This window comes from Bombyx mori, chromosome 17 (genome assembly GCF_030269925.1).
Source record: "Bombyx mori chromosome 17, ASM3026992v2".
Classification (NCBI taxonomy): Eukaryota; Metazoa; Arthropoda; class Insecta; order Lepidoptera; family Bombycidae; genus Bombyx; species Bombyx mori.
The window spans coordinates 13,431,247-13,447,438 of record NC_085123.1 but is presented as its reverse complement, the minus strand read 5'-3'; the positions used below and the strand labels follow the sequence as shown (position 1 = coordinate 13,447,438).

The window sequence follows — 16,192 nt, the reverse complement described above, 5'->3', positions numbered from 1 at the left end:
TAAAGGTGTCTAATGCAAGGTTTATTGGATCTGATGGATCCGCAAGGACGTGACCAATTAAACTACTTCGCGGGGAGAAGGTGTCTACCTACCCGCGTGGGCTTACAATACGGCCTACCACCACTAAAACAATAAAGTTTCCGCTCCAACGGCCCGAGTAATCGAGAGAGTTGCTCACTCGTAACAAACGTCAAACACTATTAATATATCTGTAGGTATACGACAAAGGTAAGATCTTCCACCGAGCGGGTGATATTGCTCGGTTGCAAATGTTGTATGATGGTTACCCGCCACATATCTATCTATACATACTTGATAAACAAAATGAACCGAAGATTCCGGGCAATCAATAAATTTGCGACACAAATGATGCATTTGTCAATTCGTACACGGTTGCGATAAATTGAATACATATTGAACATCATTGTGGCAAATAACAATTCAGTTCAATTCTTTTGTATTTATAAAGCTGTCGTGTGAACAGGTCGCAAGTCTCAATTTTATGAATGAGCAAAAATCGCCCCTTCGCTCTTATGCGGTAAAGTTGAAATGCATTTATCGATATGTGAAGCAAGCGATCTTTCGAATCACAATAATCATAATCGTTACTGATTTCTGTAACAATCTTCAATGACATGTTAATAAAATTGTGCACAAGAGAGTAAACAATACACTTTTTTTAATGCTTAGATAGGTGGACGATCTCACAGCCTACCTGGTGTTAAGTGGTTACTGGAGCCCATAGACAGCTACAACGTAAATACCGCCACCCACCTTGAGATATGAATTCAAAAATCTCAGTATAGTTACAAAAAGTTTAGTATAAGTAAGTTTACAGTAATTTTACTTTAGTAAGTTTAGTTAAGTTTACAGTATAGTTAAAAACTTAAACGGCCGTCTGGTGTAGTGGCAAGTGACATGGTCACTACACAAGGGGGTCGCGGGTTGGTATCCCGCCAAGGGAAAGTATTTGTATGATAAATATAAATGTATTTTCCAGGGTTATGGATGTCTCTTAAATATATGTATGTGTATAATAAAAATCTTACATTTATTTCCGTTATCTGGTACCTGTAACACAAGTTCTTTACGAACTTATCACGGGACCAGTTAACGTGGTGTGATTGTTATAGTATATATTTATTTATTTATTTAACGGCTGCCCCACCCTTCAAACCGAAACGCATTACTAGTTCACGGCAGATATAGGTGGAGTTGTGCTACCTACCCGTGCGGACTCACACGAGGTCCTACCACCAGTCATTACGCAAATCATAATTTTGCGGGTTTTATTTTTTCTACACGGTGTTATTCTTTCACCGCGGAAGTCAATCGTGAACATTTGTTAAGTACGTTGTATTTCATTAGAAAAATTGGTACGATGCTAGTAGATACGAATGGACCGGATGTCTTATCTTTTAGGCCACGACGACTTCAAATTCTCCTACGTACAAGACGAATCGATTTTTATCTAAATTATAATTAAATATTAATGTAACAAACAGCAAAAGACAAATCCCATACGTCCATGAATACTCACGTTAATTTAATGACTTGAATAAATTTTTAGGGGGTCTTAAAAATAACGCATTGTAAAATACGTTTCTAAAGTAACAAAAAATTAGTAGTTGAATGTAATACATAATAATATATAAACTGTTTTTCATAACTCGACGAGTGCCACAAGCATTAATTTCTTTGTTTTACGAAGGTTTTTTTTCTTTCATATATTTCTTGCTGCGTTGACTCGATAAGGAAAATAGTTCAAGGATACAAACAGATGTCAGTGTCTTGAAAATTAGAATTTCGAATTGACACAGTAGGAAAAATTAGTTAAATGAGTTTGCAAGATGATTGGCTGATGCTGCTTGCAACTCAGACCGTAATAGGAATAACCGGTCACCGTCCTACTACGAATGAACTACTCCAAAGAGAACTAACCCATAGACACAGCCGACTGTGTTTCCCGCCAGATCCTCTCAGCGAATCGCGATTCCGATCCGGTGGTAGAAACTGCGAAGCACAGCTTTTACTAGGGCTAGTGTTAGCAATTCTCTTAGGTTGAACCCGTGAGCTCATCTTTTTTTTTATTACTTAGATAGGTGGACGAGCTCACAGCTCACCTGGTGTTAAGTGGTTACTGGAGCCCATAGACATCCACAACGTAAATGCACCACCCACGTTGAGGTATAAGTTATAAGATCTCAAGTATAGTTACAACGGCTGCCCCACCCTTCAAATCTTACAGTCTGGGCGTATCTGGAATAGCCCCTTAGGTTAACAGCGAATAAGTAGGGGAAAAACAGGAATACCATCACCTAAATTAAGAACTGAAATAACAGTGCATTATAATCACGATCTATCCTCAGGGACGTCTTAAACTAAGATGGGGCCCTTGGGCACACAAGAATTTGAGGCCCTTTTGGAAAGTAAAAAAAACGAACTACATATAATAAATAAAAAAAACTGAGTATGAGACCATCTATTATAGGTAATCAAATAAAGTATGATATAATATGTCATTAATGATATTAGAATGCTGCTGGTTTTTTGGTTACGATTTCGATAACGGTTTCTTTCGGGATTTCTGTTGAGCAAAATCTTCTATTACAGGCATAGTATATGCCTTGTATTAAATACTAATAAGTAATACCTTTTGATTACTGATTTGTGAAAAAAGTGTAATGTGCCCACAAAAATGTTTTGAGAAAAAACGTGTGAGAGAAATTGTCGGTCTTTCGGGGCCCCTTGAGAATGGGGGCCCTGGGCACGGGCCCCGTGTGTGCTTATGGTAAAGACGGTATTGCCTACCCTAGATTTAAAACGTTTAAATGTTTTTATAGGTAATGCTTACGTATATATACTCGTATAGGTATAGGGTAATGCTGTTATGTTATAATTGTTTGTTGAAAACATAGGAACACGAGAATCACTTGCTCCATTTTATTGCATAGTTGCACTATCGTATTGTTTACGCTGCAGGTCCACGTTCGGTTCAAGGCATGGCCGATAACGAAGCGATTAGAATATTATGCAAAACAAATTCATTAAACTAGGTGAACTGATAGATTTACATCAGTTCTGTATTAGAAACTATTATTGTTATTATATAATAGAACATTCGTTTTTTGATTGAACATAAATTTCCAAACAGTTATTTCGATATCGGCAAAGATTGACACGTTAAGTTGTAGGGGCAAAGTTGTTTTTTTTATTTTATTGCTTAGATGGGTGGACGAGCTCACAGCCCACCTGGTGTTAAGTGGTTACTGGAGCCCATAGACATCCACAACGTAAATGCGCCACCCACCTTGAGATATAAGTTCTAAGGTCTCAAGTATAGTTACAACGGCTGCCCCACCCTTCAAACCGAAACGCATTACTGCTTCACGTCAGAAATGGGTAGGGTGGTGGTACCCCACCGCGCGAACTCACAAGAGGTCCTACCACCAGTATACATAATTACTTACTTACTAAAATTATTCATACAATACATGACGTAAACACCAAATGACAAATAATGACATCGTTTTGGAATAGAGAAACATCACTACTGACTCATATGTGTTTTCAATAAATATTAAAATTATATCGAGTAATGGTAACTATTAATATATTATTAACCTTGAGTGTGAACCGTCGGTAGATCGACTCTATTCATGCGTATAAAGTGCGGAGCGTCGGAATAGCGACGTTTTGCGCAGTTTAGGTTTCTAGCTGTACGGGCAGAATAAGCGCGAGCTTTTATCACATTTTTAATAAGTTATTAACATTTGAAAATAACCACATAAAATTATTTAGCTGTGAATTTAGCATAGAATTTTTATTAATTTTTTTATTTCAACTTTTTTACATGGCACTTTGTTCAAAAATCCTTTAGCAATTTCTGCAAAACATGTGAAGCACTGAAAGGGTAGTTCGTTAGTAGGGTAAGTTCTTCTGAAAGGCAAAATCACAGTACCCCGTTTTAACCGTGAAGCATATCTATCTGAAAGGCAAAATCACAGTACCCCGTTTTAACCGTGAAGCATATCTACGTATGTAAATATCAGTAGACAGCAATTTTAGTTTCGTAGGCAATAACGAAAACGCAAAAGATTATCTGTATAATATACAAACGCTCTATCATTGTGATTTATGACGGACCGACCCGGCCAAGTTGCGGTGCGATAACTGACCAGGCGCGTTACGATAAAATTATCGATTTTTGAAAAACGAACCGGATAGTATGTAAAATTAAAAAAAGAACGGGATAATCTCCCGAAATAGGATTTTAAGATGTACAATTTTTTTTTTGCTCGATTAAATGAGCAGAGGAAGCCCAAGGTTGGTCAAAATTCGACACCAGAATGTAATGCAAACAAGCCACTAAGTTCCGCGCCGATTTTTTTCAGTGGGTCGCGATTGCGATCTGTCATTAGATTCAGCGAACCATTGATCTTGCTAGGGCAGCCCTTAGCAAAATCTCTCAGGCTGAGGTCCTAGAACTCGTTTACCAGTTCGATGAAAACAGAAAAACTAGACTCGTGGCTATTAGTAAATAGGTAGAAAAAAGTAATGCAACTATCGGTCAATACAAACATTTCAGCCCACTGAGTTTCTCGCTGGATCTTCTCAGTGGGTCGCGTTTCCGATCCGGTGGTAGGTTCTGCGAAGCAAGGCTCTTGCTAGGGTTCGTGTTAGCAACGTCGTCAGGTTTGAGCCCCGTGAGCTCACCTACACACGTTTGGGTGAAGCTGAAATAACCTCTCAAGGCTATCAGCATGGGTAGGAAAAAAAAAACAAAAAAAAAAAAACAAACATTTTACACCAACACATTCTTCATACATATATAATTTAGTTTCTAAATGCAATTTGAAAAATCAGCACGTCCAATTACCGTACAAAAAGTGTTGCATTTAATAAAATATTAGGCGATTTCGTCGCAAACTATTAGTTGATTGGTAGCGTTAAAAAAGCCCAACAAAACGTTAATTTTAAGTGACGACATCCTGCGCTTCTCGTGTCCCATTATAATTGTTCTATTAACTGTGACATGACCATCACTAGTGACATTATTTAACGGGTCAATAGGTACACCAAGTACATTCAAACTTGCTCGCGGCTGTTTAGATTTAAGCTCATCAGGGACGATATTAAAAATAAAAACCAAAAATATGAATTTCATTTATTCATTTATTCTTCATTGCGATTTATTCATTTTATATTTAAAACAGTTCAAAAAGTCAAAAAAGCATCAAAAATAGTGAATATTCAGTTAAAAAAAATTATGACCACATGTGACTATTTAGAGCTATTTTATAATATATAAATAATAAAAATAAGACCAGCCGTGCAAATGTACATGTGCCAATATCCCTGAAAATGTTAATAGTGTATGGCCAATGAGAGAATCTCGACCATAATCGCTGACAAAGATTTAAATTCGTTTTCTAAAGAAAACCGGTTGATAATTCGTGGAGAAAATGAATGTTTTGTCTATGCCATTTATGTCTATATTTACTATTTACGAAGATAATTAAGTAAATAGGTAGACTTATCGTTAACAAGTACAACAGGCGGCTTCGACAGCCCACCTGGTCTTAAGTGATTACTGGAGCCCATAGACATCTACAACGTAAATGCCGCCATCCACCCACCTTGAGATATGAGTTCTAAGGTCCGGGTATAGTCACATCGCTTAAAACGATATCTTCCAAACAAATGACAGACGGACAAGAATAAAGAAAATAAAAGTCTGAATTGCGATGTACTACTTCCAAGATTGTTGATTTAAAACAAAAAAAAATATTTATATTTTTTAAATATATTTACATTTAAAAATATTATGTATAACGCGGAAGATGGCGGAAGGTCATATGGAGCTTATTCGAGGTTGCGTGGATGTATTCAGATCATTTTGCCAGTGTTTAGCTTTAAGTATTTAATAACAAGCGGCTTGAGATATAGTTTGCACATTTACAGAGTAATCACGGGCTAAAAACTAAAAAAAACCGCGCTCGAATAACCAATAGGCCAAATAACCAATTAAAATCATTCTGATTCTGATCAGTAAATTATTAAAATAAAAGGTATCTAGAAAATATGGTTTGGTTTTGGCTGGTCAGTAAATTAAGTTAATAATATTAATTATTGATAAGTTCGCAAATGTTCCAAGATAATTATAATCAAACGTCTTGAAGATGAAAATTACGTTAAAAAGTTCCATTACATACATATCTAGATATATAAAAGTTCAATTAAATGAAAGCGCATTAAAAAGTATGAACGAATCTAAAAACACATTGCATCAAGCACTTGTTTCCATTCTGTTATGATAATACATTAATAAATCATTGTATAGTGTGCTCTTAGTAAAACGTCTGCTAATGATAGAATGTTCTAGTTCGCTCTATATTGAGCGGAGTTTTACTTAACTTTACGTCACTTTAAGGGGACAAACCGGATTCGTAATCACGTGTGTTATAGGTACATAATATTATTATCTGTGTATGATTTATATTGATGATCGTTTATCAAAGGCTAATAATTAATTGAACTTGCTAGATGCATTTATTAGAGCAACGTTCGATTTGAGCGTAAACAAACCTTGGTTTGTGAGTGCGAATTTCTTGTTTTGTTTAAAGAATTGCAAATCATTGAAGTCGTCGTGGCCTAAAGGATAAAACGTCCGGTGCATTCGTATGTAGCGATGCACCGGTGTTCGAATCCCGCAGGCGGGTACCAATTTTTCTAATGAAATACATACTCGACAAACGTTCACGATTGTCTTCCACGGTGAAGGAATAACATCGTGTAATAAAAATCAAACCCGCAAAATTATAATCTGCGTAATCACTGGTGGTAGGATCTTTTGGGAATCCGCACGGGTAGGTACCACCGCCCTGCCTATTTCTGCCGTGAAGCAGTAATGCGTTTCGGTTTGAAGGGTGAGGTAGCCGTTGTAACTATACTGAGACCTTAGAACTCATATCTCAAGGTGGGTGGCGGCATTTACGTTGTAGATGTCTATGGGCTCTGGTAACCACTACACCAGGTGGGCTGTGAGCTCGTCCACACATCAAGCCTTGCGACAGGCACTTTCAACATAATTTAACTCTGTAGATATTATTATAGAACAATAACATTTCGAGATTATATACAAGTCTCATTTCTTTGTCCTGTCAAGAACTCTTCGATTTCTTTGCTTAGTAAGATAAACTCATAACGATAAAATCAGTGTTCATATACAATACATACCTATACAATTGTTTATACCCGATTACGTACAGTGAAAAAACGGTTTCTAGTTAATTTCTAGTTGCATTTCATTGGAATTACAATTTCTGACATTCCCAATGCCAATCCATCCATTTTGTCGCGTGTAAAATTCATAAAAGCCATTAAAGTAAGCGAAACATCGGAGAGTGTTAGATTAATAAAAATGCAAGGTTAGATCATCATATTGCTTTTGACTATCTGTGACTCCTGTCTGGGACTCCATTTTTTTTTATTGCTTAGATGGGTGGACGAGCTCACAGCCCACCTGGTGTTAAGCGGTTACTGGAGCCCATGGACATCTACAACGTAAATGCGCCACCCACCTTGAGATATAAGTTCTAAGATCTCAGTATAGTTTACAACGGCTGCCCCACCCTTCAAACCGAAACGCATTACTGCTTCACGACAGAAATGGCAGGGTGGTGGTACCTACCCGCGCGGACTCACAAGAGGTCCTACCACCAGTAATAAATATATAAATATAAATCCTGAAAATAGCATCATGCTATTACAAAAGTTCTTAGTCAAAACATCGAATTGTCGTAAGCTGATAGTTAACAACTGTATATGTTATCTAGTTTTTCAACAGCTCGGCCAAATAACCTGATGTCGTCAAATGGACGGCCGATGTCATTGTAAAAAGGCGGATGTTAGGTAAACCATTGTTTAAGCAATAACATTGTCAAAGTGAAAATCTTACGACAGTTGTGTACGTCTTCAGGTTTTATAGCCAGAGGTTCGTAAAATTGAAAATAACGTCGGACCAAGGTACAGGTGTGCAATTAAGACTTTCTTAAAGTCATAACATTTTCGCACGATCTATTCGCAGTATCCACAGCTTAGTTTTCTACAAAATGTAATTCGAATTTCGATTCCGATTTCCAAAATTCGAATCATTAGTACTGGGTGAGATACAAGTGAAAAAGTAATATAATATATTGACAATAAAATAAAATAAAACAGTCTGAGCCGTAAAAGTAGGGTAAAGTGTGCTTTATTGTACACAAAAAAAAACACAAATGCCAAAAATTAAATACAAATGTATAATGGGTAGTCTAGTCAGTCTTATGGCTAAGAGCGATCTCTTCGGTGGACAATAATCATTTTAGGAAATAAATTGAATGCGGTGTACTTATCGAAAATATATATAAATATGAACGATAAAATCAGATTTAACGATATCTGAGATTCGCATAAACCGAAGAAAAAACTAAAGTATCGTTCCTCATGATAATAAAGAGGATTCAAACCAGTCAGCAGCAAATAGCAGATTGACCGTCATTTTTCTTTATTTTTATACAAACATACTGATCCTAGAACCCAAATAGTGAGACCAGACCGGTAGGTACCAACGACAACCCTGCTTTTTCTGCCGCGAAGCATACCTATACCTCCGCATTTACATTGTTATATCTATGGGCTCCCCTGGTAACAAGATACGCCGTGAATACATTCACCTATCTTACTAATAAAAAACAAGAAATGATAAATTTAATAAAAATAAACACCGATTAAAAATATCTAAACTTGATTAAAAGAGATTAAAAGATTTCAAGAACAACTTGTTTGCACTTTCGAATTTACATAAAGAGCATTGGCACATTTTCACTTTTGTTACGTTTAACACATCATGGAGATTAAATTAGATTAGATTAGAATTATTCAAATAAAAATGAAGATACGCAATGTAATTTAGATTTATTAACCATATGCTGTAAATCCCTTTTTACTGGTGGCAACGGCATCTAATTTTGTTTGTGAAACCCCCATTACTCTTATGATCGATATTTCGATACGTATTCTTGTTGGGCATCCCTCATTTCTATTGCAGAGCACTAGTCCATAGGTAGAGGGGCAGTGCGAGTTTCAAGCTACATAAAAATCTCCATTACTCATATGATCGATATTTCGATATGTATTCTTGTTGGGCATCCCTCATCTCTATTGCAGAGCACTAGTCCATAGGTGGAGGGGCAATACGAGTTTCAAGCTACATAAAAATCCCCATTACTCATATGATCGATATTTCGATATGTATTCTGGTTGGGCATCCCTCATCTCTATTGCAGAGCACTAGTCCATAGGTGGAGGGGCAATACGAGTTTCAAGCTACATAAAAATCCCCATTACTCATATGATTGATATTTCGATATGTATTCTTGTTGGGCATCCCTCATCTCTATTGCAGAGCACTAGTCCATAGACGGAGGGGCAGTGCGAGTTTTAAGCTACATAGAAATCCCCATTACTCATATTATTATGATCGATATTTCGATACGTATTCTTGTAGGGCATCCCACATCTCTATTTCAGTGCAAGGGCAATGAGATCGGGCTGTATCTATAGCATTGATACTGGCAATTAAACAGGATTAAAAAAACAACAACAAATAATAAACCCAGTTAAAGATCTCGTTACAGTAAACTAGTTAATGAATAAAACATAACTCGAAATAGATTCAAGAAGGTCAAATGCAAGATCGTTACAGAGAAACAAAAAATATTTAACATTATGTAGCGTTTATGTAAAAATCTTATTATCATGATGTCAGTGAAATCTGATCGCGATCCGCTATGACTATCGCTCACTGTATGAACATCCCGTGAATTTTCAAAAGTTTTTGTTACATACAAACCGGTCTTGACAATGATGACAAACAAAAAATTAATGAACTAAAATCGTTGAGTCGTTCTCAAGCGCCGCTCTGTGCTACATGTGGCAATTGATTTGTATATATGTATGTATATTTATAAATTTAATTTATTCGCGAGAAAAACCAGGTACCTCTGTAATTATTCATTTATTCAACAGATAATCCATAAGGTAGTTGTGTATTTTTATATTCTCTACGAAAATGTGACTTTTATCTAAGCATTTTAAATTTTATGCATTTTTTAAGCCCCAATATAGGTTTTTTTTTTGCTTAGATGAGTGAAAAAGCTCACAGCTCACCTGGTGTTAAGTGGTTACTGGAACCCTTAGACATCTACAACGTAAATGCACCACCCACCTTGAGATATAAGTTCTAAGGTCGCAAGTATAGTTACAACGGCTGCCCCACCCTTCAAACCGAAACGCATTACTGCTTCACGGCAGAAATAGGCAGGGTGGTGGTACCTACCCGTGCGGAATCACAAGAGGTCCTACCACTAGTAAAAACAGGGTAGAGCAGGGTATCAACCTTAAAAGTTCAGCTTTTAGAATCTTCCTTGCGGCCTTATTGGTTAGACGGCTCGAGATTTTATATATTTTCTTACGAGCATACGGCTCACCTGATGGTAAGTGGTTACCGTCCCTCATGAACATCAGCAACGCCAGGGTCTCAACTAAGCCGCTGTCAACCGTAAATGTGTAGGTATATGTAATTGTTTAAATAAATAATAATAATCGGAGTCAAATTACAGACGGTAATTTGGCCCCAAATTAGGATTCTCTTGTTATATTTGTGTAATTACGGGCAGATAACAGCTTAATCAATATTTGGAAGATGAATGGCGTCAGTCGCGTTGAACTTCGGTAATCACCCTGGGCCACTGCCAAATTGACCTTGTGAGATCATCTACTAATATTAGGTACATATTTGGAATAGCCCCTTCGGCTAGCAACGGTTAGGTAGCGAAAATAAAGAGGCTGTCTCGTCGAACCAACTATGATACCGTAAGTCATTAAATTTATATAGATCTATCTATGGATGTGTAGACTCTTAATTTTTCATGAAAATCATGTGTACAACTGCAGATTGCCTCGCGTTCGAAATAGTACAGCAATATTGATTGATATTTATTGAGTTTGTTGAATATGTAACAAGACACTAAAGTCAGGTATATGTAGTTTATGAAGATATCCAATCCTACTTTTTACCATCGCACCGGCCGCCAGCGGAGTAGAGTTCATCCATACTACCTGGAGACACTGCGGCCAACCACAGTGCGTTTCCAGTGAACTTTTTTGCCAAGTACTATCTGGCTTTGGGATGAACTCCCCTCCGTGGTGTTTCCCGAGCGCTATAACATGTCCTTCTTCAAACGAGGCTTGTGGAGAGTATTAAGCAGTAGCCAGCGGCTTGGCTCTGCCCCTGGCATTGCTGAAGTGTCCATGGGCGACGGTAACCACTCACCAACAGGTGGGCCGTATACTCGTCTGCCTACAAGGGCAATAAAAATAACACTCACTTGAGCTGCAGCGACTCTTGTCTCCCAAGCTGGCGAGCGGAGATGTGTCATCAGTCTGCCGAGGAGCCGGTGTAACTCCTCGGGATGGGCTTTCTGGACCTCGCCGAGCTGCCTCGCCGCCGCTCGCCTTGTAGCCGAGCCCGCACCGGCCTCCAGCAAGACGAAAAGACGATCCAATCTGTTTACAATAATTTAGTCATGTAAATATGGGCACAAACGTCACCATTGGCAGTAATTAACATAATAATATATTGTTTAGTTTATTCTATGTTAATATTTATTTATTATTAGCAACAAAATTGTTATTTTACAATATTTAATAATTAGCAGACACTGTTTTGATGTGAAAATGTTCAGAATATGTTTAATGTTTATATTATTGTTTAAAAGCACAAATGACTGTATAAATGATTAAATATGAATAAAGCATAAATATTAATAATAATTTATAATATAATTAACAGTACTAATAATTTAATTAAGTAATGTAATTGTTATGCAATGATGTTGTTGGCGCCATCTATTATTAGGCTGGATAATAACAATGTTAGTTAATATTACTTAAAAGTAATTCATGTAAAATAAATTAAATGTCAGTCATGTAAAAATCACTAAAATATGTATTGTGAATATTAAGCTATATTTTGTGAATTGTTCCGCAGTAATTACATTTGTTTGTATAAAAGAAGTTGTAGTTGCTATAACCAACACAAAATGGCTAATTGTGTAAGAATTACTGAATAACTCAGGCGTGGCTTTTTGTTGTAAACAAGTAATGTTAAAGTTTTATAGAATTGTATTGTATTTTCATTGTAAAAGAACTTATGTGTGAAAACCCTGGCTTAACGCCGACATACGTCGCTTGCGACGAAGGGCTCGGCGAGTAAACTAACCCACAGACACAGCCCACTGAGTTTCTCGCCGGATCTTCTCAGCGGATCGCGAGGGACCTGGAAAGATTCCGATCCGGTGGTATATTCTGTGAAGCACTGCTCTTCCTAGAGTCAGTGTTCGCAACTTCGCCAGGTTTGAACCTCGTGAGCTCACCTACTCGTCCGGTAACCTCCCAAGCCTATATAGCCTATATAGCCAGATATAGCTTCCCAAGGCTATCAGTATAGGAGAAAAAAAAAAACGAAAGCAGAAATTTCTCATGTCCGTTGGTATTAGTCGCGTACAAAAATGTATATTGTGATATTTAGCTTCAAAAGACAATTAAGCATAATTATATTAAAAAAAGCAATAAAATTTAAAGTTCACTTAGTGACTAAACAATTGTATTGAACACTTGTACAAATAACTGGATGCATATTCTTCTATGCGACATACAACACGCACACGTCGGCAATAATTACACAATATCACACAAAGTAAATACTGCTGTTAATAAAAAAGAATAGATTATATACATTTTTATGGAATGTAGCAAATACAATATTGGGCTAATATTCTGAAGACCAGTATGAGGAGGAATTCATTTGAGTCTTTGAAGTCATTTTTCTTGGTGAATATTACTTTGAAATGATATGAAATACAGGAATATTTTTTGTCAGTTGCACAATTACTTACTACATTATCTAAAAAAACTTTTGTTTTTCATGTTTCTTGTCTTTAGTTCGAGAATCATTTTCACATAATTATAGGCCCGCTCATGAGTGGATTTTAAGTTATTGCGCTCGCATACCTGTCAATCAATACTATTTTTGAAATAATTAACTGATATATCATAATATATATAAATTACGTGTCACGTTGTTTGTCCGCGATGGAGACCTAAACTACTGAACCGATTTTAATGTTTTTTTTAAAATATGTGTTTTGTTCTAACTTAGGCCATACTCATAGGATGGTTTTTACTTGATCAATGGTTGCAATATTTAATAATTAACAATAAAATGGTATGTTGATTATTGTTATTAATTGTAGGTTTCATAAGTCTAAAACAGATGACGCCTTAAATCGGTTTTTACAGACAATTTTCATACTGTTGTACATTAATATCTCATAGATAGCGCTGTGTTAAAAATACCAACGTTTCACATAAGCTACAATTTAATGGCATAAACACCACGTGTTGCTGACGCTAAGGTATAAGTGAAATTTATTTCGTAGTAAACGCAATACAGTGAAATCCAATTGTTCTTACTTTGTTAATTTTTAGTATTAGCATAGCCGGCCACGTGTTATTTAGAAACAAAAACCTTAGCTACAGCAACGTGTGGCCGGGCCTGCTTGTTTTTATGTATATTTGTTCATTCAGAATCACACAGAAACGAATGAATAGCTTCTTATGAAACTAGTGGCAGAGGTGGCATTGTGGGTTAAAACAACTAAAAGATATGGTTCGGCGGCACCTGCACCAGTGCGAGTGGCAGAAATATAAAAACAAAATTCACTTCAAGTTTGTAACAATAAAACTGCAATGGACAATATACAATATAACAATATACGGTGATATTGACACAGTATAATATACGTACAAAATGTACGTAAGTACATATATCCAACTGAAGCTTAATACAAAAAGCCATAACAATGAAAGTCTGAACGAGAGAAGTGCGAAATTAATTAATTTTCAGCTAAACAGTGAAACAAGTGAATGGCAATTTATACAATAAAGCAACATCATCCCGATAAATTGACACTGAACTGAATTAGGTTAACTTCATTCAATAAAGTATTGTTGTGAAGTTGTAAACATACAAAATACCCCAATAATATTTCTTTTCTTAAAACAGTAACATGGTACCACCCTGAGTGACGACTTAGTGGCAAACTGGTGGTAGGACCTCTTGTGAGCCCGAACGGATAGGTACCACCACCCAGCCTATTTCTGCCGTGAAGCAGTAATGCGTTTCGGTTTGAAGGGTGGGGCAGCCGTTGTAACTATACTTGAGACCTTAGAACTTATATCTCAAGGTGGGTGGCGCATTTAAGTTGTAGTTGTTTATGGGCTCCAGTAACCACTTAACACCAGGTGGGCTGTGAGGTCGTCAACCCGGGCAAAAAAAAAAAGCAAGGCAAGTCCGCAAGAGAAAGAAGAAAATTTTAAGAGGATAGGTAGATTTTAAAATATCCTATTGATCTCTCACACCTTACCGAATCGAGGGGAATATGAAAGAAGTAATTGCGGCACGAACTGAAAATATCTATTTAAAAAATCGAAGGTGTTTTATAGATACAAGTAGGTACATAGCATACAAAACGGAGAAGAAAAAAACAAGTTGCTATTGTACGTAAAAGTATTTTTTACTTTGTAATTCAAAGTATATTCATTGTTCAAGTATAATATATTTCTATCTATTACTGTATGACTAAACTCAAATGTTTTATAGATTGCGCCGTTTTGCTAATAAGTGTTCTTTCCATGCTGTGCGTCAATTCAGAAGTCACGTTGTATTGTAATAAAGCCAATGGGTTACGGTTACCGCCTACGAACAGGTGGGCTGGTATATCTATTGTCAATAACGATCTTTATTGGTAATAAAATCGGCTTTAATAGAGAGCGATTCGAAGAGCGTGACTGAAGTCACATTAGCCCGTTAAGTAATGGATCCGCACTGACGCAAGTTCACCGAATAATTATAATTTGCGTAATTACTGGTGGTAGGACCTGTTGTGAGTACGCGCGGGTAGGTACCACCACCCTGTCTATATCTGCCGTGAAGCAGTAATGCGTTTCGGTTTGAAGGGTGGGGCAGCCGTTGTAGCTATACTGAGACTTTAGAACTTATATCTCAAGGTGGGTGGCGCATTTACGTCGTAGATGTCTAGAGGGCTCCAGTAACCACTTAACCGCTGAAGACTCTCTTCGAACTTTGTTTAAAGAAGGACAAGTCAAACATGTCACAATTTTTCATATCAAACTTCATTCGTTGATAGAAAAAAGCCCACTGAGTTTCTCGCCGGATCTTCACGTGGGTCGCGATCCCGATCCGGTGCCGCAGTGGTAGACTCTGCGACGCACTGCTCTTGCTAGGGCTAGTGTTAGCAAATTCTCTCAGGTTGAGCCCGTGAGCTCCCTTACCCGTGCGGGCGTAGCTGGGATAGCTCATTAACCTACCAGAGAATAGGTAGGAAAAAAAAGTTATAACAATGATCATTCTTTTTTTCTTAAAAAAAACAACATGATACATTCGAACTCAATTTTGTTATGAAACTTAATTAAAAGTTAGACCTATGGCATATTGTATGATGGTGTAGCGGTGTAAAAGGACACGAAAACAATTTCCTCGATTAGATTTGAAATGAAACGAAAAAATTTAAGTTTGTGACTTGTTACAGCTCTCCGGAAGTTTGTTTTTCATGATACGAATTTTATCTTATGATAGCTTTACGACAGCAAAATAATCTCTAAGCAAAATGTAATGTATTCTTAACAATGTATTCTATCGCACTAAAATTAATATGCTTTTCACAATGAGTAGTGAATTCTTAACCGTAATTGCATCGAATGAAGAAGAGGTTTTTTTAAAGGTATTTTATGACTTGGTAACTAAGACCTTTAGGTCAAGTCTTATTTTAATTTTAATGAAAAAATTATTACATGAAAAATGATAATATTATAAAATGAAATGAAATGAAAACGAAATGAAATGAGATGATATGGGATGAATTATAATCTCAGTCAAATGGTGTTACGTTCAGCGGGTTTGTTTCATTTTCCCAAATTAGTGTACTTTCACAGATACTAAACAGTTAATAAACCACCGTCATTACATATTTAAATCTGAAACACTAAATTGGATTACAAATAGTGG

At 36.6% G+C, this 16,192-nt stretch overlaps 1 protein-coding gene across 2 annotated transcripts in view; it reads right to left on the bottom strand.

Moving 5' to 3' along the window:
- The window catches only part of LOC101746640 (TATA-binding protein-associated factor 172), a 63,933-nt gene that overhangs the window by 40,765 nt on the left and 6,976 nt on the right, over positions 1–16,192 (bottom strand). For both annotated transcript variants that reach the window (XM_062673445.1, XM_038016718.2), the window contains exon 3: positions 11,433–11,610. In XM_062673445.1, coding sequence (XP_062529429.1) covers positions 11,433–11,610 — 178 coding nt within the window. The remainder of the gene's footprint in view (positions 1–11,432; positions 11,611–16,192) is intronic.